Below are 27747 nucleotides of genomic sequence, written 5' to 3'. Positions count from 1 at the left end.
CAACGACCTTATGTAATTCTCTTCTCAATTATTGAAATTAGTAATTAGTAATTATAAAATTTCTAAATTTTTAACTAGTTAAACTTAAAGATAAGTTTCAACTGTAACTTTAATATACTCTTAAATCTACCGATTGTTGCAAATCTTCTATATTCAAAGTTAGAGACTTATGAACAACGAAAATTTTAGCCATTTAATTTTTCATCAAAATAGGAACATTGAAAAAAATTAAAGTTAAACAGTATGACTTATGTCAGTAAAAGAAATAAAAGTTTTAAAGAACAAACATATATCAGGACGGTAAATACAATGAAGAGACCATAATAAATTCGTCGTCGTTATATTTATTTATTTGCTTTATTGTTATATGTCATATAATAGTTTTATATCATATATCGCAGTTATCATAAATCAAATTTGAAAATAGGCTTTAAATTATAACAATATATTCTTAGAGAATAATTGAAGCGCTCCCTGGAATAGGTCAAAAAGCCCTCGTACGATTTCCATGAGCTTCATATCTTCATCATCATTATAATCATTATCATTGTAATCATCTCATTGAAACTTACGCGCGTGGGGACCGTTTCAATTACAGTATATCATCGCTATGTATTGAACACTTGCCGAAATCCCCACCAAGAAAGATTTTCAAATGTTCAATCGAAATGAACATTTCATATATCCGAGTGTGTATTTTGTGTATATCTATATAATATTATATCATTACTAAATCCAGCCGAGATGTATAGAGCGGGGGTGACGTCTCTTTCTTCTCTCTCTCTCTCTCTCTCTCTCTCTCTCTCTCTCTCTCTATCTGTTTTTTTTCTTTTTTTTCTTTCTTTCCTATAGTTACGTTTTGCGTGTAATAATAACCATAATATAATAATAAACATTATTACACCACCACAGCAATAATATTATAATAGCACTGTCGCACTAGGGACGCACGGCTATATCTTCATGCGTTGGCGGCCCACTACCACTTTAACAATGAACTGTATTCATTGATCTGAATAGGATTCGGTATATATATATTATTAGTACATTGTGTATTCGACTCCCATGACATTTCTTGTAATGCTTACATATTCGATTTCGAGAACCTGGTCATTTTACGCGTAGTGTACGGTACGTATATAACTATCGTGTTTTGCGTGTTGTGTGAGCTCGATAAAAATTCACTACGATCATGATAATCTGTGTCCGATTAATCTGCCTGAAATAGCGCGGTTCTTTACGGCAATCATTAATTAGCTGAAGACGAAGAAATTACATCTATGAAACAAAAATGCAAATTTATTTATTTTAAAGCGGCTGGGCAACAAAAAAATCTTGATTTGTGTAATGTTGAAACACTGTTGCTCATTGTCTTCATTCTGTTCGTATTTTCGACCAATTTAATACATCATCAATATGTGATATACTGATGGACAAAAGATCTATACAATCCGTCTTCTACGAAACAATGGACGCTCTCCAAATACGATTACACATAATCGATGAACGAAGATCTATAACGAAAGAATGCTCTCTTCTTTTTTTTTTATTCTTCTTCTAATTACTAGATATCTGTTTTGGGGATCTGTTTAGTGTTTAGAAGCAACAACCAGAGTCCGCGGATTAAGAGTGATGATCTGAAGCGTAAGTGCAAAAGTGGAAGAAGAGTAATATGTATCCAGGTTCGATGTAGCCAATGATTCCCAAGATCTCCTCCATATCTTTCTTTTTCCTTTTCATTCGGTCTTCTTTTTTTCTTCGGTCTTAATTTGCAGCATGGAAGTAATCGGAATCACCCGTTTTGCGAAGCAATTATTTACACGATTGTATCATGCTCGTAAGATTATAGCGTATTCTTTACAGCGCTTTAAATAGTAACACGTAATTTTCGTCATCTATCGTTCGGTAGGTGCTAAAGAGCACAGCTATCCTCAATGTAACTCATAATTTAAATCAATCGTAACCTGAAGTTTCATTTCGAATGATATAATTCAAATTAATCATCAACACGATTTTAAACACACATTATTTATCGCTATGAAGAAGCTGAAGTGGAGGTGCAGAATATAAATTTTTCATGAGTTATCTGGATCATTATGATGCATCTGATGATTATGTATCGAGATGTTCTATTGCGAATTCAAATTATTCCCGATGATAAAAAAAAAATATCATGTATATCATATTGATTATCAATGAACTAGCATGTTTCTGCTGATCAATAATTGATAGCGGAACATACTAATCATCACGGCTAAGAAAAAAAAAAAGAAAAAATAAATTCGAGATATAATTCATCATGTTATATGTTGCTTTCCTTAATCAATACCGCTTTTCTTTCTCTCTTCTTTCATTCTCGCATACTCCTTACATTCTGCAATTAACTCAGGAGATATATTAGTGATAGCGATAACTTGATTAATTAAGGATTTATCACCTTATTTTCTAATATAACAACATTAAAAGAATCCAGATTTGAATGAATATAATAAGATCGTAATACAATTTATGCGCCTACAAATAATTGATCCAGACTATCGCTATTACTATTTTATAATTTCTCATCATCAGAGTTTGGAAATGTGAAATAGTAGTCATCATCAGAGGGTGTAGCTGTGTCAGCACGATTGGGTCCTCTAGTGAGTCCACTTAGTCCACGTCTGCAAATAAACAAAGTTAATATAAATCATAGCTTTTCGCGATAGCATTATCACATTGTCTTCCAGTTTTAAAAAAAGAAAAAAAAACATTTCGAATTCAAAGCAAAGACATCTTACTGGATGTTGCTTATCCTGCACAGCATCAGGCATTCCCCATGCAGGTGGATCGATCTTGTTTGGCTCATTTTGGGGGATTTCTGCGAGGCCAGGTGCTCCAAACTGTCCCGGCAATAACGCTAATCCAGGCATAAGTGACAATGCCGCGGCATTTCCGTTAGCCGGGAAAGGTTGTTGGGTATCCACATGGCCCTGTACACGATAAAGGTGATTACATGCGTGTGCAAATAGTAAATGGTAAAAATCTTATGAACCTGAATGTCATCCAAATCAAATACACATTTATTTCTATTCATTATTATCCCATTTTAAAGTTACTATTATAATAATCAGAGCTCACTATTATTAGCCGCCAATTTTTCGTGATATAACTACAAATTCAGTATATTAAAGAAAAATTGTTTATGCAAAAAACATTTATTCGAAAATATAATGAACATCAATATTTCTTTCCATAAAAGCATTCAAAAAAATATGAAGATTATTAAGTAAACACTCTTCTCAAGTAAACACTCTTCTCAAGTAAATACTCTTCTCTCTTTACAAGATATTTCATATTTTATACAATATATTAAATAAAATATGGAATATTTTCGTATATATAGTTTTTTATTTTATCTTAATTCTTTTACAAACAAGATGATCAGAAAGTTGTTTCGTGCGAAGAAAAGATCATATAAATTCATACAAAAGTACAGACAAGAATCATCATAGAATCAAACCAGGGAATTTTAGATCTTTAACAAAGTAAATTCTTCAACTTGTATGAATTTTTTATTGCTTTTAATAAATGTACTGTAGTAAATATATTAGATAAAAAAATCATAGATTATTTTGATATCATGCATAATAATAATACAAAGATAAATCATTCAAATATAAGTCATAAATAAAATAAATCGTGTAATCACATGAGAAGATCGATACTTACCTGGAAGGAAGATTCCATCATTTGGTGAAGCTCGGGATCGACATTGGATATACGCTGGTTATAAGTGGGATTCGATCGATATATCTGATGTCTGTCGATACCAGGTGCCAAATTGCAATTGGTGGGCCAACCTAGCCCTTTCTCATTGAGCATCCAACTGATGGAATCGGCATCTCCACCCGGACCCATGCCTGCAGCTGAGTAATTCTTCCACGTAGCTCTTTCGGTACCGATCGGTCGTGGGACTTTGCGATCCTCGATCTTCAACTGATTCATTTCCTGAGCAACTTGCGCTGGTGATGAGGGAGATATGGCCGGCGAGCCACCGTTCTCTAAGCTCGTAATCAAATCGATGCTCCCGCCAGGCTGACCGCCGATGTTGGCCAGATGATTGGAAAAGCTGATCTGGCTCATTATGGGATCTTGGTGCGGCGGATAGTTGGTATGCGGTGCCGGTGCTGCAAATGGCCAGCGGGTCGTCTGTGCCGTCGTCGAGATACCGGCGGTATTCGCCGTCGGAGTTACCCGCGTGGGTGCTTGATATTTTCCCAACGGGAAATTGCCAAGCATTGCCAGATTGTTAGATTGTATCGCGGATGGCGGTGGCGCCGGTACAGTAGCGGCAAACATATTGGCCGGATGCAGTCCCGCTGACCCAGCAGCGGCATTGAACATTGTCACTTGTGGCTTATTACTCAGATGAAGCGAGCTAGAGAAATCGGGAGCACGCGGATTCAATCTTGACATACTAACGGTGGTATTAATCACAGAGGCGGACGGCGCGATAGTCTGAGCGAAACTCTGCATGTGAGGGTGAAACGGTAACAGAGGATGACCAGCACTCTGGCTCTCGTTTGGCACCATTTTCAATAGACTGGAGTTTACGTTCGGATGATCATAGCCGCCGCCACTGCTGTTCGCTGCCTTGAACAGGCCTACGTCCAATCCTGGTTGCGACGTGGAAGGTATCACGTGCGTTGTTGGCTGATGGGTTGTCGCGTTCCGCGTTGTCAAATCACCCTGAAAGACCGCTGGCCTATTGAACTGTACCGCCATACCTGTTCCCATGTCAATGTTCTGCTGAGGCATCACTGGTCTAGCTACCGCTAGACTACCAGGCGGCTTGTTTGGTAGCGGGTGCTCGCTATAGCTCGTCGAAGATTGAAACTGCGTAGGTTGCATAGGATTATGCACGGAGCACGATACTACGCTACCAATCACGTTGGTCGATGCATTGCCCGGCGTATTACTTGGCTTACTAGAAACCGGGGAACACATCGCTGTACCGCGGTACCCCGGAGCTTTGGACGCGTCCACCTGTGTTCGATAGAACTTTAAATGTTTAATGATTGTTTTTTTATAAATTTTTGTTTTTTTATAAATCATGAGATAAAGAGATACACAATGTAATAAAAAAAAATGTATACAACTTCTCGATTTTGTCAAATTTTATAATTTAAAATTAATGAGAAAAGAACTTTTTTCTAAGAATAACACTACTTTATATGTATCCTCGTATAATAAATATCAAACAGATAAACAGACTTTTATGTACCTGCGGTGGAGAACTGTCAAACTTAGCCGCAGATGGCCCGGAATTCGCGTTCGACGATACACCTCCGCCCGCAACAGTAGCAAAGTTCATACCCTTTTGAGTTTCGTTCTCTCTTCCTCCCCACATTGACTGTTGCGTGACTTTGGTAAAAGTATCGTTAAACAGAGAATATTCAAGAGGCGTGCTACTAGGTTGTTGTTGCTGTTGTTGCTGCTGTTGATGCTCTTGGATTACGACTGGTGTAGTGCTGCGAGTACCCTGCTGCGATTGTTGTTGCGATGATTGTTGTTGCTGTTGTTGCGCCGTGGACGGCGGTGGCAGCGGTAACGTTTGTGCTTGCAATGTTACAACTGGTGGTGAGGGTGTTACTCGAACAGAATTGGCTGACGTCGAGACGACCGAACTCTCCGGACAATTCGTCGCCACCATAGCATTTGTGGCCGATGATGACGAAATGGTTCCAGGAGGGTAACCCGACTTGCCAGCATAGTGAGATGCTATCACTGGTGTAGCGGATAAAGTAGGCAGTGATCGGCAGTGTTTTGGCGATGTACTGACTACGGATTGCTGCTGTTGCTGGCTGGTTGTATGAACGGTCGCCACAGACGTGGCTGACATAACAGTCATAGTCGCAGCTTGTGCCATAGGTTTCTGTAGTTTGTTTACCGGTGTGGTGTGAGTGGATTGCATGACAGTGGTAGAACTGTGAGTCGAGGCAGTGATCTCGGATAATTTCGCCGCGAATGTTTGCGTCGTGTTGCTTGTAACAATCTTCGTCCCTGCTCTACCAGCTGTCATGATTGCACTGGTATATGACATTGTTGTTTTAGTATTTGATGAAGATGCCATTTGAGCGGCTACGGCTTGTGCACGTTTTTCAGCTGTAAACAAAAAGGCGTTTTAGGTTTGCAGAAATGTGTCTTTTAAAAGACAAATTGTTTTTATAAAATATTTGATCTTTATAACTGATTAAAGTTTGTAAATCAAACTAAAATAAAAATGATAAAAGTTTGTTGCAACTGATAATATTTATATTATCATTGTTACATTACCTGCCGCCATAAGTCTAGGGGCTGTCGCACGTGGCAAAGAGGTAGAAAAAGCACCCGTAAGTTTCATGGAGGAGCGTATAGGAACCAATGAACTAGAGATCGCATTTGAAGGATATCCTGATTTATTAACTTGGTTACCAATTGTACTGGATGTTAAATTGGATGATTTATTAATAGATCCACCAGTTTTCATTTTACTTGGCTGCAAAATTATATCAATTCATTAATTCGCTATATATATATATATACACACACACACACGCATGCACGCGCGCACACATCACGCGCGCGCGCAAATGTGTGCGTGCGTGCCACCAGCGCGCAAATCGAAGAAAAGCAAAGTAAATGCTAAGTGGAAAGATGCATTACAATTAAGTGAGTATTAGATACTATATATCTCACATAATAAAGTTTTTATTTATATATATATATATATAGAGTAGATATAATATATGATATATATGATATATAGAATATATAGAGTATATATAATATATAGAGTATATGAGCTACATATTATCGCGCGCATGACATAACACTTATAGTTTTATTTTGCATGCTTACGGCAACGGTGGAAATAGATTTGTCCCATGCGGAAGTTGTTACAACATTGGACTTCGATTTCGTTATCGATATTATATCTACATCTGGATCCTTAATAAGTAGTGATATCAATGCATTAGCCTGCTTTATAGATTCAGCTGAACCTCTAAAAACAAAATAAATTTAAAGATAACAACGAGAAACATGGCATTTCCTCGGCAAGCAGAATCTTAGTTGCTAAAGTCTGAGCAACTAAGTCTTTAATATGAAATAAATTTAATTAATTATATTATCGAACCTGGATCGTCTGCTTGATCCCTGGTTGAGGTGATATTTTTCGCAATATATATTTCCGGTGAGGGGGATAATAAAAGGGATTTTAATCGATATCAATAATATTGATTATCGAATTATTATAGAGCCACTACGTTGAAAGTCTGCTAAATCAAAGCGGCACGTAGTTGGTAATATAATTAATTGAATTTATTTCATATTAAAGATTTTAGCAACCAAGATCCTGCTTGCCGAGAAAATGCCATATTTCGCGTTGTAGTTTGTTAATTAACATGTACTCAGCCTATATCTATGTATTTTTAAAGATAATACTTTAACACTTAAAAAAATTTCTTTCGACCTGTATATAGCATGTTTCTATTTCTACTTCTACTTCTTTCTCTTTCTCCTTCTCTTCCATATATTATATATATATATATATATATATATAAAAACTTTATTATGTAAGATATATAGTATCTAATACTCACTTAATTGTAATGCATCTTTCCACTTGGCATTTACTTTGCTTTTCTACTTCGATATGTGCACCGGTGGCCATGCGAATAGCATTTATATTACTGCCACCTCTACCAATAACTCTACTAATAGCATGGATGGGTACGGATACCTTCTTTGAGCGGAACGGTGAGTTCATAAATCTGCCCGAATCATCCGATTGTCCCCTATAAATCACAATTATATCGCATGTGACTTCAATCGTAAAAATAATGTTAATATATCAAGATGAAAAAAATTTACACTTTTTAAATAAATATTTAAAAAATTTACACTTTTTAAATAAATATTTAAAAAATTTACACTTTTTAAATAAATATTAAATAAATATTTTTAAAAATATATCTTACTTTCGTACAACTTCCTTCCATCCTTCCTCGCGTTTTCCGCTTTGCTTGGGGCTGGTGTTATTTGCTTTTGTCGACGTATTTAAAGCTTCTCCATCGTATTGATTATTATAAGATTTTTTTCCTTTACCAGAAACATAAGTCTCGTTACCAGTTGCTTCAAAATCTTCTCTATCAGCAGGATGCCTAGAGGATTCAAAAACTAGTTGACCTTTCAACTTTCGATCAGAACTAACGGTAGTGGATGATCTAGTTGTAACCGAAGTTGTAGATGCTGTATTGTTAATGTTAGTCATCATTCGTCTGAAAAAAATCAATATATAACAATATTAAGAAGAATGGATATTTCAATATTTAATATACAATTAATGTTAAATTTATATAATTATGTAACGTACACGCTTTGTTATTTTACAAAAAGAGAAATAAAAATTATTTTAAAGATTTGTCTATTTATATATATATATATATATATATATATATATATATATATATATATATATAGAATATAAACGTAAGTAAAATTATTTTTATTTTTTACTTTATTTATATATAAAGTAAAAAATAAAAATAATTTTGCTTACGTCTATATTCTAGCACCCTTACCAGAGTATGTTTCTTATATCTACTCCTATTTTTTAGGAGGGTCAAATTTACTCCGCGTATTGTAGACAGTACTTTATACATTTTAACAGACTAATTTATATTTTAAATAACAAAATGTTAAATACTTACTTTTCTGAATTGTTACTTTGAGATTTAATCGATGATGCTATATTTTGAGATATATTGGTGTTTTGTGACAGAAGGGTCTTGGACGAACGCTGTGGGGACGTATCCTTGTCGTTGTTATTAGAACTATTGTTTTTCTTTTTCTTTTTCTCCTTTTTTTTCTCTCTCGCTTTTACATCATTACTGCTACAACTACCCTGACTGTTTGCATCTATTCCACTATCGCCCTCTTCTCTATCTGGATCTTCCGGACTTCTATTTACGGGAGATGGAACGTTCTCCATTCTTTCGTCTCCACCCTCGTGTTCGCTGTCGTCCGCTCGATCGCATTCCTCATCACCCGATTTCTTTCCGTTTTCTTCCTTATCCTCGAAAGCTGTCTCATTTTTCTTAAATTCTTCGTGAAGCTTACGTTTTTCCTCCTTCTTTTCATGTTTCTTCTTTTTCTTTCTTTCTCGTCTTCGCGCGGCAGCCGCTTTTTTCGATTCTTCTCTCGTCTTTTCCATGTCAAGTTCTTCCAACAGTATGGTGGCGTTCTTGTTTGCTTTAGCAGCCTGTGTTTCTTTAGCAGCTCTTATTAATTTTACACAATCTTGACATTTTTCTAGAAGTTCCTTGTCGCTAACAGTCGCGATATATCTTGTCATCTCTTGATCGCTTGGAAATTGTGTAACATAATTTACCATCCATTTGACTACTTTAGTGTGACCTTTGCGGAATGCGGCCATTAGACAAGAAACCTAAGCGTTATAAAATATATTTTATATATTTTATTAAATTTAATCAGAATAAATACGTAAGTCTTTCGTTAAACAAATTATTGCATGTACCTTACGATTATCTTGCGAGTCAATATCTGCACCTGCATGATATAAAATGTCCACAACATTAAGATGGCCACCATTTGCAGCTAGCCACAGTGGACTATTTCCTTTCTTATTTTTTACTTCAACTTGAGTCCCCCTAAAAAGACAAAATCTTTGTTACTGAATTATCATAAAGTTGTTATTTTATTAAGTGAAATGTAACGCAATAACACATTACTTTGCTAGTAAAAGTTCTACAAAACGGCAGTGTCCTTTATCAGCAGCAATAGTAAGGGCAGTATCACGAGACGATGGAACTGGCGTTGCGTTAACATCTGCACCTTTAGTAAGAAGAACACGGCCGACTTCAACGTATCCGCCACTAGCAGCTTCCATTAGAGGAGTCAAACCCGTCTTTACAGAAGAAAAAAAATATTATTTCGTGTTACATAGAAAAATCATATATATCACATTTGAACAATTCTAAATATATTTACCTTAGCTCGATGCTCAACATTAGCTTTACGATCGAGAAGAAGACTGACTACTTCATGTCTCCCTTGAAAGCATGCGAGTGTTAATGCTGTGTTACGATTCGTCTCGATTTGCGCATTAATATCACTGCCCATATCCAATAGTAATTTGACTGCCGCTGTACATAAAAATATTATACTTTTTTGGATATTTAATCATGATAAAATCTTTGTATTTACAACAAATTGAGATTTATTGTCAAATATTAACTGCTATTAAGATTAAATATTTTTAAAATTTGATCAATCTTCTTACCAGTATGACCATTCATTGCAGCAAGCATCAATGGAGATATACCCAGTTTTGAACCAGTACGTGAATTAATTTCGGCACCATGGCCCAATAGAAGCTTTATTATATTCACATAACCACCGGATGCAGCCAAACTTAAAGGTGTATAGTCAGAAACATTGCGATGTTCTTTATTTGCACCACGATTAAGCAAAAGCTCAACTACTTCATATCTCCCTCCACTGCATGCGAGAGACAATGGTGTATCCTTGGTACGTTCAGACTGTGCTTCTATATCAGCTCCATGATTGAGTAGAATCTCGACTACTTTTTGATGACCAGCCGTTGCGGCCAAAATAAGTGGCGTAAATCCCTTTTTATCTCTATGTTCTATAAAAAAATTATATGTTCACTATATATTGCTCATTCAAGATAAAAAATTTCTCTATATTTTATAATATTTATGCAATAAATATTTCTTAAATATTTTGTTAAATATATTACATTTGATATATTTTAAATTCATTACGTATTAATAAACGATACGACAATATATATACCAGATCTACTAAAATTTCATGAAAAGATTTCTTAGAGTTTCTAAATATTTTTATTCAGTAATAATTTTTTCTTAGAGAAACAAAATTTTAAAAAAATTCTGTGAATAAAAATTAAATCTCAATATAAAAATTCACGAGATTATGAGATTTTAAGTTTTCCAGATATTTTTAAAGAGTAAACAACTCATTACAATGTTTTATCTACCTATATCTGCTCCACGACTCAAAAGAAGTTCTACAAGATCTTCATGCCCTCCTGCACAAGCCAAAGTTAGTGCTGTGTCATGATTGCTATCGGTTTCTGAATCAACGTCCATACATGAAAATGGAGCGGGTGGAACTTGATTGGACGCATATCCTCCTCCGACTGTTGGAACACCTGTTGTACATTGATCAATAAATGAGCAACGAAGATATTCCTAATGATTTATTTTAAATATTATCATTATTGCGCATTTTCAATACAATCGTAATGATCGCAGCATCGTAACGCTTACCTGTTGCCGGATCCAGTTGATAGTTTTGTGCAGGAAAATTAGGAGTTTGTTGAGCATTGGCAGTTTGTTGTTGCTGGCAAGACTGTTGTTGGGATAGGAGAGGATATCTAGCTTTTTTGCCCTTTCCAGGTGTTGGTGCAGTATACACCTGTTTTTTATCGGAGGTAGCAACGTTTGCGGTTGTTGTAGTAGCGGGTGCTTGAGTCTGGGTAGCAACTTGAACTTGATTAGTGCTGCAAGTTGTGGATTGCACATAATTGCTCGACTGATGAGAAGGTATAGTATCTATTATTCCCGTTGCTCCACTCTGCGGTAATGCTTGGGGAGGAAATGCTGGCAATGGAAAAGTTGAAGCAACTGAGAAATTACTCCCTACTGTAAGAATTCAATGGCATTAGTCGCGCGAAAAGCACATCTGAGAAACTTACTTATAGGAGAAGACTGAAGTAATAATTGAGGTTGAAAAGTATCGCTGCTAATATGTTGCATACATTCACGAAAATGTATACTACCCTGCCGGAAACCTTCTTCGAAAGCTCTCAGACGGTTCTTTAGAGTCGGATTTTGTAAGGGTTGCGTACTTGTTAATTGTAAGCCCGCTGATATGTCTGCCTCTATTTGAACGCCAGCGCTGGTCACTTGCAACGACGGTAAGGTTGGTATAGAAACTGAAGGGACTGACAATACGGGTGTAAAATATTCTGGAGATCCATGAGGACTTCCACTTTGCTGAACTATTTGAGTAGTATGCAAATGCTGCTGTTGTTGCGTTTGCTGTTGTTCCTTATTACTTGATACATCCAATCTTTTCAACTCGAGTTTTTCTTGATCTTCTGTCGCTATATAGGTAAAAAATAAAAATATTAAATTATTTTTATTAATAATTTTGATTAATTTTTAAGTTTCAAGAAAAAAAGATATTTACTGTCAACTGCGTCGTCGAAACTAATGGAACGAAAAATTTCAAACGCATCATCGATAGGAATATCCGTTCCGTCTTCCAATTTCAACACTCTTTCGTTAGGAGAGAAAGTTTTAGATTTCTGAGGGCCAAAAAATGTGCAAGCGCTTTCTCTGTACTTTCGCGTTAGCTCAGAATCAGCCTGCTCAGGAAGATTTTCTTGCGCTGTTGGCTATTGAAGATATGTGTTCTTTCAATTGTTCATTTAAATGCGCTTTAATCCAAATAAAAATAATAATACAGTACTGTTACCTGGCTATGCAAATGATGATGCACCGGGTGAAGGTGAGACATCAATTGAGTAGGCATAAGTATACCTGTACTGTTAGCAACTATATTGGTTTGTTGTTGCGAATGAGTTTGTTGATGAGATTGTTGCGGTTGCGATTGCGGTTGTTGCGATTGCTGTTGTATCTACATAAAAAAGAAATAAATTAAAAAATAATAATAATCTACTTGCGCGTGTTGAAATTGTTTTATAAAGATTTTTGTGAAATGTAAAATTTCTGAAGTTAAATAATAAAAATAAAAATTTACCTGTACTTGATCCAACTGAAGCTGTAATTGTTGGTTAAGTTGCTGTAACTGCTGAACCTGTTGCACTTGATAGGAAGGATGTTGCCGTTGTTTCTGTTGATATTGTTGATGTAGTCCTGCCATTATGGTTGCCTGTGTTTGTTGCAATTTTGCCATCCCCATGCTTGACGTGGCCTTACGTACGTTCTTCCCTTCTTTCTTAGATACAGGCTTGGCTTTCGGACGATCACTTATAGCAGTATTTTGGCTAACGTCGCTGCTCGCAGTGATAGGCGATTGGGAAACAGCTATAACGGTTGGAGGAGTAGAAATGCTTGATGAACTCGACGTGGTTGTCGATGCAACACTGATTAGTGATGCAGTGGTGGTCGTAATAGGTAATGGTGTAAGAGACAAAGGAGGTGAGGAAGGAAATGTATTTGTGGAAAACGTTTCCGAAACAGTTGGAGCCACGGAAAACGATTTTTGGAACTGTGCAGCTTGCATTCCTATTATCTTGCCGTCAAGATAAGCGCTACACATCAGTGCTGCATCGTTATTTCCTTGGTACGTCAATGAAGTGCTAGACATGCCGGTTGTACTGCAAACTAAACCTTTTCAACAAAATGATCGCATTAAAAATATACAAATATAATAAATATATGTAATCATGTAACTTCGAAATGACAAGAATGAAGTAAAGAAAATACCATGAGGAGATGTTGACTGAGTTGGCAAATCAATATTCAACATGCCCGGGAGTAATGCCTCTGTCTCACTGGAATCTTGTTGCTGTTGTTGTTGCTGCTGTTGAGATTGATTTATAATTGAATTCCGTGGACCAGGAAACAAATGTCCTGCTCCTTTAATTTGCAGTTCGCGTTCTACCCTCTGAAAAATATAATTACTCTAAAAGGGATAAAATGGAATTATTAAAAAAAAAAAAGGCATCATATCGCGTAAAAAGCACGTCTAAAAAGCTTTCTTGTTTGTGTTTTGTATGGGCATATGTAAAAAAAAAATTCAAAAGAATTTTTGAAAACTGATATAATCAAAAATTTTCTTATAATCTTTTCTAGAAGTGTCTCAACAGATTTTTACTAAATATAATATAATAAAAAATAATAAGATAAAAGACGTACTTGTAGTTCTTCAAGTATTTGTTGCTTATGAAGAATTTGCTCTTGTCTAGTTTTCCGACTTTCACTGACATGTGTCATTTGCGTTGATGCTGCTGGTGTTGGACTAAGACTAATATTAGGTTCTGACAAACTTGTAAAACCTCCACTGCCTTTGTCGAGGATATTGGTATCATCCTTGGTAATAGTAGTCGATTCTCCTGCGGGCTGTGAGCGAACTTGTTGCGCTTCGGCAGAAGTAAGGCCTATATCAGGTATCATGGTCACTGATCGATTTTTTCTCAATAATGATTTTTGTGTATTGTGCTTAGGTTGAAGATTTTGAGCTTGTTGTTGCTCAGCCGTTTGCTGTTGTTGCTGTTGTGGATGTTGCTGTGGTTGCGTAGATGTTTGAGGATGAGGTACATGTTGTTGATGACTTATGTGCTGCTGTTGCTGTTGCTGCGGCTGTTGTTGCGATTGCTGTTGCAACTGAGGTTGTTGTTGTTGTGACTGTTGCTGTGGTAATAACATAGGGGCAGGTGCAGCACTATGAGGAGCACTCATCATAATGCTATGAGGATAATCGAGTAACAATTGAACAACAGCGGTGTGGCCACCTTTTGCCGCCTCTATCAGCATCGTAGAGTTGTCCTATAAATTTATTTTAATAAGTTATATTCAAAGATTATATAAATAATATTTATATAAATAAAGATATAAATACCGCACAAAATTTATTGTAAAATTATCATCTTATTGATTTGTAAAGATTGGAAATATAATTGTAAGAATATGGATTTATTTATTTCAAATATAAGAATTCTACCTTTAGCTTGTGAAATGGATTCGCGGATTGTGAGAGTAGTAGTTCAACTACTGTAATATGGCCACCAGCGCACGCCAAGGACAGTGGTGTATGATCATTGTTTGTTGTTTGTCGATTCACATCGGCACGCTTCGAGATGAGAAATTGAACTGTGCACATATGACCTGCTCTACATGCTTTCATTAGAGGAGTTCTGCCTCCTTCTGATTCATGTTCCTTGAATATAATAAATTAGTATAAATAACTCAAACTTTAATAAAGATATAAGAAACACAAATTTAGAAAAAAATATATAAAATTATATAAAATATATAAAAGTAAATTTGCAGGTATTATAATGATCAAAAAAACCTACTAGATCAGCGCCAAATTGCAATAAAAGATCAGCAACATCGGTATGACCATTCTCGCACGCATATGTCAACGCCGTATCTCCAGTTTGTGTCTGAGCGTGAACATCTGCCGCGGATTCTAGTAAATATCGGACAAGATCTAAGTGTCCCTCTTGTGCAGCTTCCATTAGAGGAGTGGATGCACCTAACTCAATATCCGCTCCCGCTTTGATTAAAAAATCGGCAACTTCCAAAAATCCACCGCAACAAGCCAAAGTAAGTGCTGTTTCCTGAGTTTCCTCAGTTTGGGCATTGATGTTCGCACCTATTCGTTAATTACATCTATTTATATTTGTTTCCATTTGATTGATGTTTAACTATTCAAACAGACAGTATTTCGTACCTTGGCTTAAAAGTAAAGCGACCATTTCTTCGTGACCTTCACGTGCTGCTTCCATCAATGGTGTATAACCCTCATCATTAACTTCTTCAATGTTTGCTCCACGTTCAATCAGAAGCATTGCTAAGTCTACATGACCACCGCACGCAGCTAAAGTTAATGGCGATTCAAAGCTGTCTGTTGGCATATTTACTTGGGCACCTGAATCTAAAAGTAAACGGGCAACTTCGACGTGACCATCCATAGATGCTTCCATTAAAGCTGTATGCATTTCATCAGTTTTATGTTCCTGTAAAAATCCATCAAAATGCCAATATTTGTATAAAATTATCAATATTAAAGATTATTGAATATTAATATTACATATTTAATAAGTAACAATCTGTTAAATTTTTTAAACCATATGGTTTATGTTCTTTTGTCTTACGTAATTTATTCTAAAAGATATTTTTCCTATAAAGAACTATATACTAGAGTGCAGTTGATTGGACAAAGTCTTATCCATGCTATTAAATATGAGCAAAATTGTCAAGGACTCTATTATAACTCTATTTCTCTATAATACTAAATCTCTTATAATACCAAAACATCATACTATTCTGTGAATAAAAATGTTAACAATAATGTAAGCCAATCAGATATTGCCTGATCCCTTTTCCTCTTAAAAATCTTTCATTTTCTAATCATGGATTTAAAAGCAAAATCGATCGATTTCTAGCTCTTTCAATTAAAAAATAATTTCAGAGTTAGAAATATATAATAATTGTTATGGTCACTCGCAAGTCTGTCATGAATAGAAAATTGATGAAATTCTTTCTCTTCCCACACTAGTCGGAAAAGATATAACAATCTCTTTATCTAATCTCTACCTCTGGCAGTATAGTCATATTTTTCGAATGGTTCTCTACATGAGAATGACAAGACAATAATTGTTACCTGATCAGCTCCGGCTTCCAATAAAAAGCGTACCATCTCCAAATGTCCTTTATAACAAGCCAATGTTAATGCAGATTCTTTAAATTCATTGGAATGAGTATTGATGCCGGCACCATGATCAAGTAAGATCTTGGCAACTTGAACATGCCCAGCGCTCGCGGCTTCCATCAAAGGAGTATGGCCATTCTCGTTGTGATCTTCAACATTGGCGCCTGCTTCTAATAAAACTCGTACAACTTCTTCATGTCCACCGGCACATCCATACATAAGAGGAGTATTACCTATAGTCAATATAAATACTTTTATGAGTATCATTCCCTTCGATCAAAGTAACGCCGCCTAACCTCAACAATATTTGAATGATAATAAAGACGAAAAATTTAACGTATCGTTAAGTTCATGGGCGTTACACTAAAAATAAAAAAATACACATAAAATTGGTAATTTTACCAGATGTAGACTGAGCATTAACATCTGCCCCATGTGCAATCAGTAAAGTCACGATATCTACATGTCCTGCACTAGCGGCTTCCATCAAAGGAGTGCAGTCCCCTTTGATGCCACGATCTTCTACATTAGCATTCATTGCCAAAAGTACCTGTTTTATAGAAGAACGTAACAGATAAATTTCATCAATCTACGAAATTGATCTCAAATAAATTTCCATACATCACAATTGCATAATCATAATGCCAACTTCATGTTCATGATTAGCAACATAGCAGTTTGGTAAACAAGAAAAAAAGATCAACACATAAGAGACTAATTGTTTCTAAGAATTTTTTTACGTGTAGTTGTGTATGCAAATTTTTCACATAAAACGGTATGATTTATTTAATGATAATTAAAAAACATTAATAAAAATAATAATTAATTAATTAAAATCAATCTTTAAAAATCATAACCTGTAGTTACATAAAAATATATAATTATATAAAAATAAATTAATGTAAGAAATAGGCTGTAAAATTAAACCTGATTTACTTTCAAGGTAAAGCAATATTAAATAACTTTTATAATGCTCGAGTGACTGTAATATAACATAATATAAATAAATTTGAATTGTTCAAATATTATCAAATCCATGCTAAAAAAAATCACATTTTTACAACATATAGAATAGGAAAATGTAACATTTGATAATGTGTTAGATAATGTGATATTATTTAGTCTGTTACCAATTTTTTATATATATATATATATATATAAAATGAGAATACTGTACCAATGTATCATTACAGCCATTCTAAACCAAATTATTATCAGTTACAACTAACCACAATTTACAATAAATGTATCATGTACAAAGCAAGATTTTGACGGCAAAAGTTAACTAAATGACAGAAGAAGGAATGCATTTTATATTGAATACGAAAATATGCACAATTGTGCACATACACACGTACAACAGGACTTTATAAAAAAGACATTATATTTATACAGTATCTTTCATAAGACTTTTGCCCACTAAAGAAAAAAATGATTATAATTTGTACAAAATTAAGTCTATAATTTCCATATCCATATCCAATCAAATTTATTGCACACTGTAATAAAGATTGCGTATTAAAGATGTGAATTGAAAATGTTTTATCCACACGCGCAATACTCATGCGCTCTCGCGAATTCAAATGAACATTTTGCAGAATGCCACACAAAGTTCCATATGTTGGGATGTCTGTATGAAACTGGGAATTTTTGGAATTTATGAGAAAGATATAAGATTACAAATTTGATCCAAACCTGAGCAAGTTCGTAGTAACCAGCTGAGCAAGCTAAAGAAAGCAAACTTTCTCCCTCCTCGGTGGTCTCGTGAACACTTCGACCCTCGGTTAACAATTTCCGAACGGTACCGACGTCTCCGTCGGTGCACGCCTCGACGAGAGAGCGCTTTTCGTTCGGCGCACGCGGATTGTCACTACGCATACGTGTTAATGCTGCCGCAGCTTCATCCAATGCACAAGAAACACTCGATGTTAATCGACGAAGCACCTCGTGATCGGGCAGGTGCTTCCCATCACCCGAGGACAGTTTCCCAATGCCGGCTGCTTCGAGGAGTGCCTCGAGGCGCGCTTGAGTTTCAGGGTCCACAGATCGTTCAGGATCCTCAGGAGTCAGTAAGAATTTTGACGATTCAGGATGATCTTCGTCCAACTCAACCTGATCAATTGCAAAACACTCCACCTATAATAAGAAACATCCATCGGTAAAGCCGAGCATGTATGTAAAAATATAAAAAAAGACTACAATTGGATGAAGAGTTAAATCTTATTTTAGGCTTCGTTTATCAACATAAATCTCGCTCGTATCGTGATTACTCGTTCTACTTTGTTTAGCCACGTCATTTAACAAGGACTCTTCACGAGAATACGGATCCTCGCTTGTCGATCGCTGATTCAGAGATCAAAGCGGAACAGAACGATGACGTCTAGGAGATCGGTGATTTTCTCGGTGAAGCACGATCGCGCACTCGAAACACGTAATCGCGTAGCCGCGTGCCGCCGCGAGACAATAAACGACAATAAATCGGGAACGCCGGGTGAAAGTATAATTGTGTTTTCTAGGCGAACGGTGTGGCTCTGTCGCGCGGTACGCCACGATCACGTTTCAGCGCTCGACAATCGGCGAGATGCGCGCGGTCGTTCCTCCCGCGAAGGAGCGGCCTACGATGACGATGACGACACTGATACATTCGTGTCTGATACCCTACGGCATCCCCCGTATTTACCCGTACGTAATACCTAGACCTAGACACGAGCGGTGTGTCGCTCCTCCATCGTCGTTCTCATCTCTTGTCTCACCCCGCCTCGAGGCACGATCGGCCGAAGCAGCACGAGGATAATCGAGCGACGTACATTCGTGTGTCGGAAGCGCGCTCGCGCTTCTCTCGCGAGAGCACACGCACGGGGACGGATGACGACGGGGGGAGCGTACGACGATCGAGATCGATGCCGATTAGCTCCTTTCCTACCACGTCGTCAACGGCGCGCGGAGAGACACGCTACGACGAAGGAATCTCGACGAACGAACGCCGTCGAATATAGAATAATATGGTGGCCCGATGCCCTATAGCTTCCACGCGTGCATCGACCAACGACGGCCACTACGCACGGAAGCGAAGCGGGACGCCGCCTTGACACGGTGTGACACGGACGCACGGCCGGACCGGCGGCCGCGAGCGATCGTTTCCCCTCGCGTTCCTCGCGCTTCTTGCTCGCGTGCGAACTGGCAAAGGTAGAAACCTCGGCCGGACGCAGGAACAAGCTAATCCGCTCCGCGAGAACTCTCGTGCGGACACTCGCGGACACGAGCGAGAACGCGGCGTATCTATGGTAAGCCCACCAGGTGGCGCGCCCGACGACAGTGCGACGAACGCAACACGCTTACGGATCGCGCATCCCGTGCATACGTATCTATACGCGCGCACACATGTGTACGAGCGTGTATGTGTACACGTGCGACGGACTGCTGCTTGTGTTTGTACGCGGTTTCCTGCGACTATCGCGCGCGTAAGCACATTCACACACGTGCCTATACATGCACGCGCACGCGCGTGCTCATGTGCTGCACAAGCCATCGAGTACTTTTTAACCAGCATTGCGCGGTCACACACACGCACACACACCATATATATATATACACACCACACACACACACACACACACACACACACACACACACACACACACACACAGGCGCATATGCACACGCGAGCACGCAAGCCAGTCATTCTTTCACTCTTTCTCCCCTTCCTCTCTCTTTTTCTCTGCCATTCTCGCGAAACACGCGGGGGATGCCAGGAAGGATGGGAACGGCATTCGAATACTACACCTCGATGCGATCGCCCGTTGCTCTCGTAGACGTCAGAATAAAGGTGGAAGTCGTTGCGAGGCGCGCACGCTTGCATTACAGCGAGAGAAAGGAGCATAGAAGGGATGGGAGAGGAGAGGAGAGAGGGACAGAGATGGAAGGAGGATGGGAATTGCGTGAGTGACTCACGCGATGATCAAGTAGCGAGAGAAAAGGAAAGAAAAAAAAAAAAAGAGAGAAAAAGAAATTCAGCTAAGTGACGAAAACAGATATCAACGCATCAACATTATCATCGTTGTCTTTGTCGTCGTCGTCGTCGTCGTCGAGTAACGGCGGCGGCGGCGGCGGCGGCGACGAAGACGACTATGACTATTAACGTATACATATATCCTAGTTATATAACTCTTTTCCCGATGTTCAATTCGCCGTCTGACATTCCTCCTTTCTTTCCTCCTTGCCTTCGTCCCTTCATTCCTCCACGACGAAGCTACGCTACGTCCGAAACTCCGGCCATCTACATTCACGCACCTAGCCGACATATACCTAGCGAAGCGAAGACACCTGGTGGCTGATATGAAACCTAACGTCGGGCAACGAACACGGGTAACGATAAACTCGGCTGGGATGGGAGGAAAGGGAGAGTGCGGGATATATAGATGGGAAAGGCACGTTTCAGCGCGCCTTCGTCAAGAACCTTCGATGCGATCGCGAGCTCCAATTAACTTGATCTACGATTAATTCCTCGAAGCAAAATTTCTAGTTGCGTAATTCCTCTCTGCTCCTAATCTAATCTTTTTTTTTTCTCTTTATATGCCACGGCGAATAGCGAAGAATTAATAACTCCGTCCATGTCCGACAAAATATTACAAATATTACTTGATAACTCATGTCTATCTTCACCAATGTAGATTAACTTTGATCTCGGTTTAACTCACTATTTATCTTCCTTTAAGTTTTAAGAATTATAGAACATAAAGACCAAATCGAACCGAGATTAACATTCACTTATATTAGTAACATAGATATAACATAGATATAAGTTAACTGAAGTTCGATCAAAAAATTTTTGAGACTATTTCTTGATCGATCCCGTTCGCATTGCACTCAACTTTTACTTCACAATTTCACAATTTGACTTGACAATATCGATGTATACAAAAAGAAGCGCAGAGTCGCGAATTTACAAATTCGCCTGCTTAACTGCAAGTACATGTTTTCGTATGTATCTGAAAAAACTGCAGAAAACAGGATAATTGAACAAGTATACCTAACAGGTAAACGTAATCGGTTTTGTATGTTTTTTTAGCGACATAAATACAATATACATATATAAATATATGCATGTATAGACCTTAAAGAGAAAGAGACCAAAACTTAAAAATGCAAATTGAAACAGATGTTATAGATTAGACGAGAAAAAAGTAACTTTACAATGGCGGAATTGATATCGATACAGACTTAATTTTGAGTCTAAGGTAGTTGCGTCATTTATCTAATTAATTTGTGATATTTATTTACAAAATCACAATTTTTGTAAAAACTTAGACATCAGAAAGGTAATTCTAACAAGTTGAAATTGAATGTCCAAAGATAGTTTTAAAATTTGCTTAAGAATTTTGAAAAGGAAAAAGAAAAAATTTTATTGTAGATATATTGGAAAAACATAAAAAGTTCTAAGGACTCTCTTATGCACTTGAAAGTTACATCCATTGAATTAATCGATATCAAACAAATTCTAAGCAAAATTAAATGCTAATTGAATGCTTAAACTCAATTTTAGAAGAATTATATTAATGATGATTAAGAGAAAAGACTTATATTAAACTTCTTCTTACATATAAGAGACACAATGAGTTGTAATAATTATTTGTTAATATATATAATATTAATACAGAGATATAAGATTACAAAATATTAAATCAGATAGAGCGAGCCCTCACTTTGACAAATTGATATCCTTATATTCATATTCATCTTTAAATAGTTTAATTATAGTTTAATTATAATTTAATTTGAATTTTTATTCAATTTACTGTTTATCTTTCTTTAATTCTAAGAATTCAAAAACAATAAAAGGTAAATTAAATCGAAATTAAAATTAAGATATTGGTAGAAATAGACATTAAAATATTGCATCAATAAATCAATATTTTGATATCAAATTTTTTACTCAAGTTACGAAATTTCTTCAACAGAACAAATATCTAATTCGCTATGATACTTTAATATTACTTTAATATTACTTTAATATTTTATAATATCAAACAAGTCAAAATAGTCGAGTTTAAAAAAAATTATATTTTAACGATTAGTGCGTATTATCTCTGCAATTTACATATATCAGACATTTATTTTTTCATGTGTTAAGTCATTCACTATACATCTAATTTTTTACCAACTTTACTATCCAATCCTGGACTTTCATCTCTAATTAGCATTGAATTAGAATTTTATTTTGTATGTTAAAATTTATCTAATAAAACTTATCTTATTTTGGGAAATTAAATCACTTAAGGATGTATTAGCTATTTTTATAATTTTTATATTTGCAATAATAAAATTAATTATAAAAAAACCTAGATTATTCTAAATTGCATTTAAAAATAATACAAAGAAGTTTAGCAGTAGTTTATAATCTGGATCAAAAATTATTTAAATAAAAGCGTGCTCTACTGAAAATGTGATTAAGAAATGACAAAAATCTAAATTTTTTTTACATAAATATGTTTTTTACATAAATATATATAATGTCTATAAATAAAATTAAATTTTTATTTATAGAATAACTAATCTCTGCATGATAAAACTTTACGTAAATCATCTTGAATACTTATACAAAACAAAAAAAAAATTAATATTTTTGTCATTATTTTTTAATTACATTATTATTAAAGAATATTTCTACTTAAATAATTTTTTATTTAGATTTTAAATTCGTAAAATTTTTTGTATTATTTTTAAATCTAGACTAATCTATAATTTTTTTCAAAACTTTTTCCTTGTAAATAAAAATAAATGTGATATATCCTTAAAGAGGAGTGTAAAAAGATTCATAATGTATATTAGAAAGAATTCTAAGAAAATAAGTTATAATTGAGAAATTAGAATTCAGGTACAGTGAATGACAGTGTATATAAATTACCATTCTTTCTAATTATAATAGATAAATAAGAAGTATTAGCTAAGATAGGTTCTTAGTTAACTCTTTGTACATGAATGCATGTCATTCTGCATTAATTCCAACTATTGATTATGATTTTAAGATTATAATTCCACTTATGATGGTGAGAACAAACAAAATTAATCGGGAATCGTTCGAAATGTGCTAAGAACGCAGAAACAGATAACTCAAGATCAATGATTCAATGTTTCCTTTTAGGTTATGGTCCTGTTCATAATACAGGAAAGATGAAATTAGAATTAGCAGTCAAATCTTAGTTCAATTGCACAATCTAGTTCTATTAAGTCTGAACTCGTATTTTCTTGCCCATTTCTAGATAATTTATAGTCATAATAAAGAAAATTCAATCGTTTTTAGAGTCAATATTATCTCACATACTGATGCAATTCGCAACTCGACCTTGTTTGATTAGTGATAATTTCTCTAAATTATCCTATTTGTACTATAGACAAGAATTCCATGTAATCCAGGGTTGGTGTTAATTAACCATTTTGATGCAACTTTGTCTCGTGGTATCTTTTTTTATTGAAGCAATTTGTATCACTCCTTCAAACAATGACCTACATCAAACATTTGTATAGTTTCCCTTATATTTGCCAAATTAACATTTGGCGAAAAGAAAAGCTGTACAACAAAAGTTATCTTTGAATATAAGAATAATTCATGAATCAACTTAATCAATGATTGACTTATCAAGCAATATCTGTTTTCTTAATATAAGAATGTAATAAATTTTTTGTTTAATAGATGCAAAAAAATATTAGATGAAAAACAATATATAAATAAAAATATAATAGTAACTAGTTCTAGCAGTCGAATTGATCTCATTAAATTAATCAAAGTTTCATCAGTCATCATTAAACATCTATTTTTACCAATATAGATAAATTTTAATTTCGATTTAATTTACTAATTATTTTTTTCTAATCCTTAGAAATAAAAAAAAGATAGAAAGTTAAACTGCTGATATTAAAATTAATTTGCATTGATAGAAATGAAGCAAAGATGATTTTGTCATCTATTTCTATCAATGTAGATTAATTTGAATGTTATTTTATTTATTTTTGTCTTTTTTTTAATTCTAAGAATTAAGAAAAATAAATTAAATTGAAATTAATCTATATTAATAGAAATAGATAAATCATGCAATATTCTTCCTATCACTTGTCACAATTCGATGGTGTAAAGTGAATATTAATCCAATGATATATATCACTATTCTTGAACAATTAAACCTGATGAATTAAACCTGATTTTCATGAGTTTTTATTCCACTTGAAACCAAGATTCAAGATTCTCTATATGATGTAGATGAGGAATGCTTCAGTCCACTTCGTGTCAAAACCCCTTCTACCCTGCACATATATATACGTTAGATTATAATTTTTACAAAAATTTCTAATAAAACCGATATATACCGACATATACCATACCATATAACAAAGAGAATGCAGTTGTGAAATCATGAGGCATAATTATCTATCTCTATGTCTTCTTTTCTCATTATTAAATCAACTTGTGAGATGAATTAGAGATTATCCATATAAGATATATTTCTAAAATTTGTTAAGTAATAAAAAAAACTTACGAGCACATCATTTTTCAATATAGTCTTCTTGCTTTTGAAACCACTTAGTCCAATGTTCCACACATTCGTTTATGACATTTATGCCTTCTGAATAAATATTTTTGGTCTCTCAGTCACATATGTACTGCTTCTTTCATATTTTGGTCAGTAATTAATCAATCCTCTCAAAGCATCAAATAAATAATAATCCAAGGAAGTAAAGCCAGAACTATATGTGAAGGCTGCTCAAATCTCAGGTGTTTCATCATCATGGACAGCAACATGTGGACGACCAAAATGTGAAAGGAACGTTGCATGCATGAGCTGAGATCAATCAAAAATATTTTTTTTCTGAAAGCATAAACAAATCTATAGAATGTTGAACCAAACATATTTAAAAGCAAGGATTAAAAACAGTACTTATAAATTCTTTACTGTTGTCTTAATAAATTTTAAAAATAACTTATCTTTATGTTCAAAAAAATCACCTTTTTATTTTTTCTTCTATGATTAGCTAAATTCTAATCTCGATACTTTTTCCCCAATGAGCCCTTTCCAAATTTTAATTAACTTTAAAGAAGTCAATTTTTTCACAACTGATCATATATGATAAAATTATGTTTTTCTAAAACCAAATAATCTCTTCGTTTTCGAAGAGATTAAAAATATAAAGATTCGGAATATATAGATTCGGTATTACCTAAGAAAGACATACGAAGATGAAAAGACAAAAGATCATTTTAACAGGAGAATACTTTAAAGGTTTTGGATCACCTGTTCATCAAAGATCACCTGTTCATCAAAGATCATTCAGATATGTCGAAAGCATGGACAGCAATTTATTTTTTTATATAAAAAGTTAATATTTTGATCGTTTTCTCGTCGTTTTTCTTGCTTGACTTGAATGCCCTCTTTCACGCGTGTACATCATATATATGCCAATGACACGAGCGAATGTAAGCATATACATGGAAATCGCGACGAATACCTACGAGTAACGGACGTATGGGTAAGGAATAACACACACACACACACACACACACACACACACACACACACACACACACACACACACACACACACACACACACACACATTATTCGCACGCGCCACACATACATGCGCGCGCGCGCAATACACACACACACACACACACACACACACACACCACGTTCACACGTAGATCGTTATGATCGATTCGATATAACGAGCGAGTGCACGCATAATGTCGCCGATGCGACGATGCGACGATGCAATGCGCGAAAATGCGCGTCGAATAGAAATAGGAAATATGCCGCAGGAAGCGCCAGCGAGTGAAAAAGGAGAGGAAAAAGGACGGAGGAGGAAAGACAGAGAGAAACTCGAGCGAGCGAGCTCGGCGCGAGCCACTAATTCGAGATCGGGATTCAGCGCATTCCTAGAACTGGCGCCAACGGCAATAGCGTGTGTACCCGCCCTGCGTTGTACACGACAATGTGACGAGAATGTGGCGATGCGTTCAACATCGGGCATGCCGACATTAGGCGACGTTAACGACGGGGACGATGGCGAGGAGGCAAGGGGGGGGGGAGACACGATGGCGAGTGACGCCCGCATAGAGAATAAAATCATGTCGGCGTTGGCGTTACTCACCGTGGAAGGCACGCTCTCGATTTGCGAAGAACGATATTCGTTCGAGAACGCACGTTACACATATGCATCGAGCGAGTATAGAGCCTGTCCCAGTCTGTCCGTCTGTCCGCTGTCGCTCTCTCTCGCCACACATACATTTTCTCTTTCTCTTTCTCTCTCTCTCTCTCTCTCTCCCTTCCCTCCCTATCGTCCCATCATTCTTTCTCTCTCTCTTTCCCTCTCCTTTCTTTTTCGAGCCATCTTTCCCGTGTTCTCTCTTACTCTCATGTCCTCTGTCCCCGACACGCCGTGCACACGGATATCTTATCACGTTGCGTTCCGCGCGAGCCTCTCGGCATTAAGCGTTTACCTCGGAAACGCTGTCCTCCTCGCTCTCCGACGAATCTGTCATAAAGCGCGGCTGCAATTCCGAGAAGGTCTCGGTCTCCGATTTCGTCGGGCTCGAATTCGAGGACTGGGGAGTCGACGTCTTCCCCGTATCGTGGTGAACCCTCGCCGATGACGATGATGGTGGCGGTGGTGGTGGTGCCGCTGCCGTTGCCGCCGCCGCCGCTGCTGATGCGGACTGCTTCTCGTGGCTTTTCTGGCTATCCGAGGTCGTTCCTTGTGCTACATTCTGCATCTTTACCCCCCAGATAAATCATATGACACACAGTTACACCGCGCTGGTATAACCGTACCACGACGTAGCCACACACCGTACACTCGATTCTCTCGCGATTGTGCGACAATAAGCTCTCGGGAGCACGGTCGTCGTCATTCACGTAAGCTAATACCCGCCATTTCCACTATGGCGACGACGGCGAGAGTTCGCGATACCACCTCTCGCGGCTGGTCGCGGATCGCATTCGCACATCCGTCGGGCGCTTAATTCCGATATTCGGCGAATCGCGACGTCACCATCGTGGCGCGTAACTTCAATTGCACGGCGGAACAATTTGCGATTTTTTTATCGTAATAAAATCTAACCTTCGGAAAAATAACGAAATTATTAAATAAATATAATTAAATTATTAAATAAAATTTATATCCTCCTAAAGTTTTGTTTGTTAAATTACCGATATCGAGAGAAATACATAAATATTTATGGATCGATAAATATTTTAAT

The 27747-nt window shown here is 36.3% G+C and overlaps 1 protein-coding gene and 1 long non-coding RNA gene across 15 annotated transcripts; both read right to left on the bottom strand.

The window, feature by feature from the left end:
- Positions 1–328: 328 nt before the first annotated feature.
- mask (multiple ankyrin repeats single KH domain) lies at positions 329–27467 on the bottom strand. Of its 14 annotated transcripts, none has more exons than XM_089081757.1 (28): positions 26989–27467; positions 18193–18633; positions 16900–17047; positions 16450–16730; positions 15517–15802; positions 15137–15438; positions 14782–14997; positions 13977–14606; positions 13545–13743; positions 12856–13448; positions 12571–12732; positions 12283–12490; positions 11786–12196; positions 11358–11714; positions 11066–11239; positions 10325–10690; positions 10033–10187; positions 9774–9949; positions 9560–9692; positions 8733–9469; positions 8001–8300; positions 7623–7817; positions 6880–7024; positions 6316–6517; positions 5264–6144; positions 3709–5040; positions 2778–2969; positions 329–2660 (listed from the first exon to the last, which is right to left on the bottom strand). In XM_089081757.1, the coding sequence occupies exons 1-28, from the start codon at positions 27259–27261 to the stop codon at positions 2637–2639; spliced, it is 9519 nt and encodes a 3172-aa protein (XP_088937883.1). In that variant the 5' UTR covers positions 27262–27467; the 3' UTR covers positions 329–2636. The 14 variants fall into 14 exon arrangements, with proteins under 14 accessions (XP_088937883.1, XP_088937884.1, XP_088937886.1 ...); XM_089081758.1 differs by having other exon boundaries at positions 3709–5025; XM_089081760.1 differs by having other exon boundaries at positions 11358–11690.
- Positions 25127–26633, bottom strand: LOC112552928 (uncharacterized). The gene is made up of 2 exons (XR_003096875.2): positions 25800–26633; positions 25127–25707 (listed from the first exon to the last, which is right to left on the bottom strand). It is a non-coding gene; the product is annotated as an uncharacterized LOC112552928 (long non-coding RNA).
- Positions 27468–27747: the final 280 nt, after the last annotated feature.

Source organism: Pogonomyrmex barbatus, unplaced genomic scaffold (genome assembly GCF_055798465.1).
Source record: "Pogonomyrmex barbatus isolate J1 unplaced genomic scaffold, ASM5579846v1 scaffold5, whole genome shotgun sequence".
NCBI lineage: Eukaryota > Metazoa > Arthropoda > Insecta > Hymenoptera > Formicidae > Pogonomyrmex > Pogonomyrmex barbatus.
This window is presented reverse-complemented; position numbering and strand designations above follow the sequence as displayed.

Excerpts from the sequence above, each read along its gene's own strand:
- mask (XM_089081757.1), bottom strand. The coding sequence starts at position 27,261 with ATGCAGAATGTAGCACAAGGAACGACCTCGGATAGCCAGAAAAGCCAC. Across the intron at positions 10,188-10,324 it reads TGCAATGAATGGTCATACTG|CGGCAGTCAAATTACTATTG; the intron begins GTAAGAAGATTG and ends TTTTATGTACAG. Across the intron at positions 9,950-10,032 it reads ATGTTGAGCATCGAGCTAAG|ACGGGTTTGACTCCTCTAAT; the intron begins GTAAATATATTT and ends TCTTCTGTAAAG.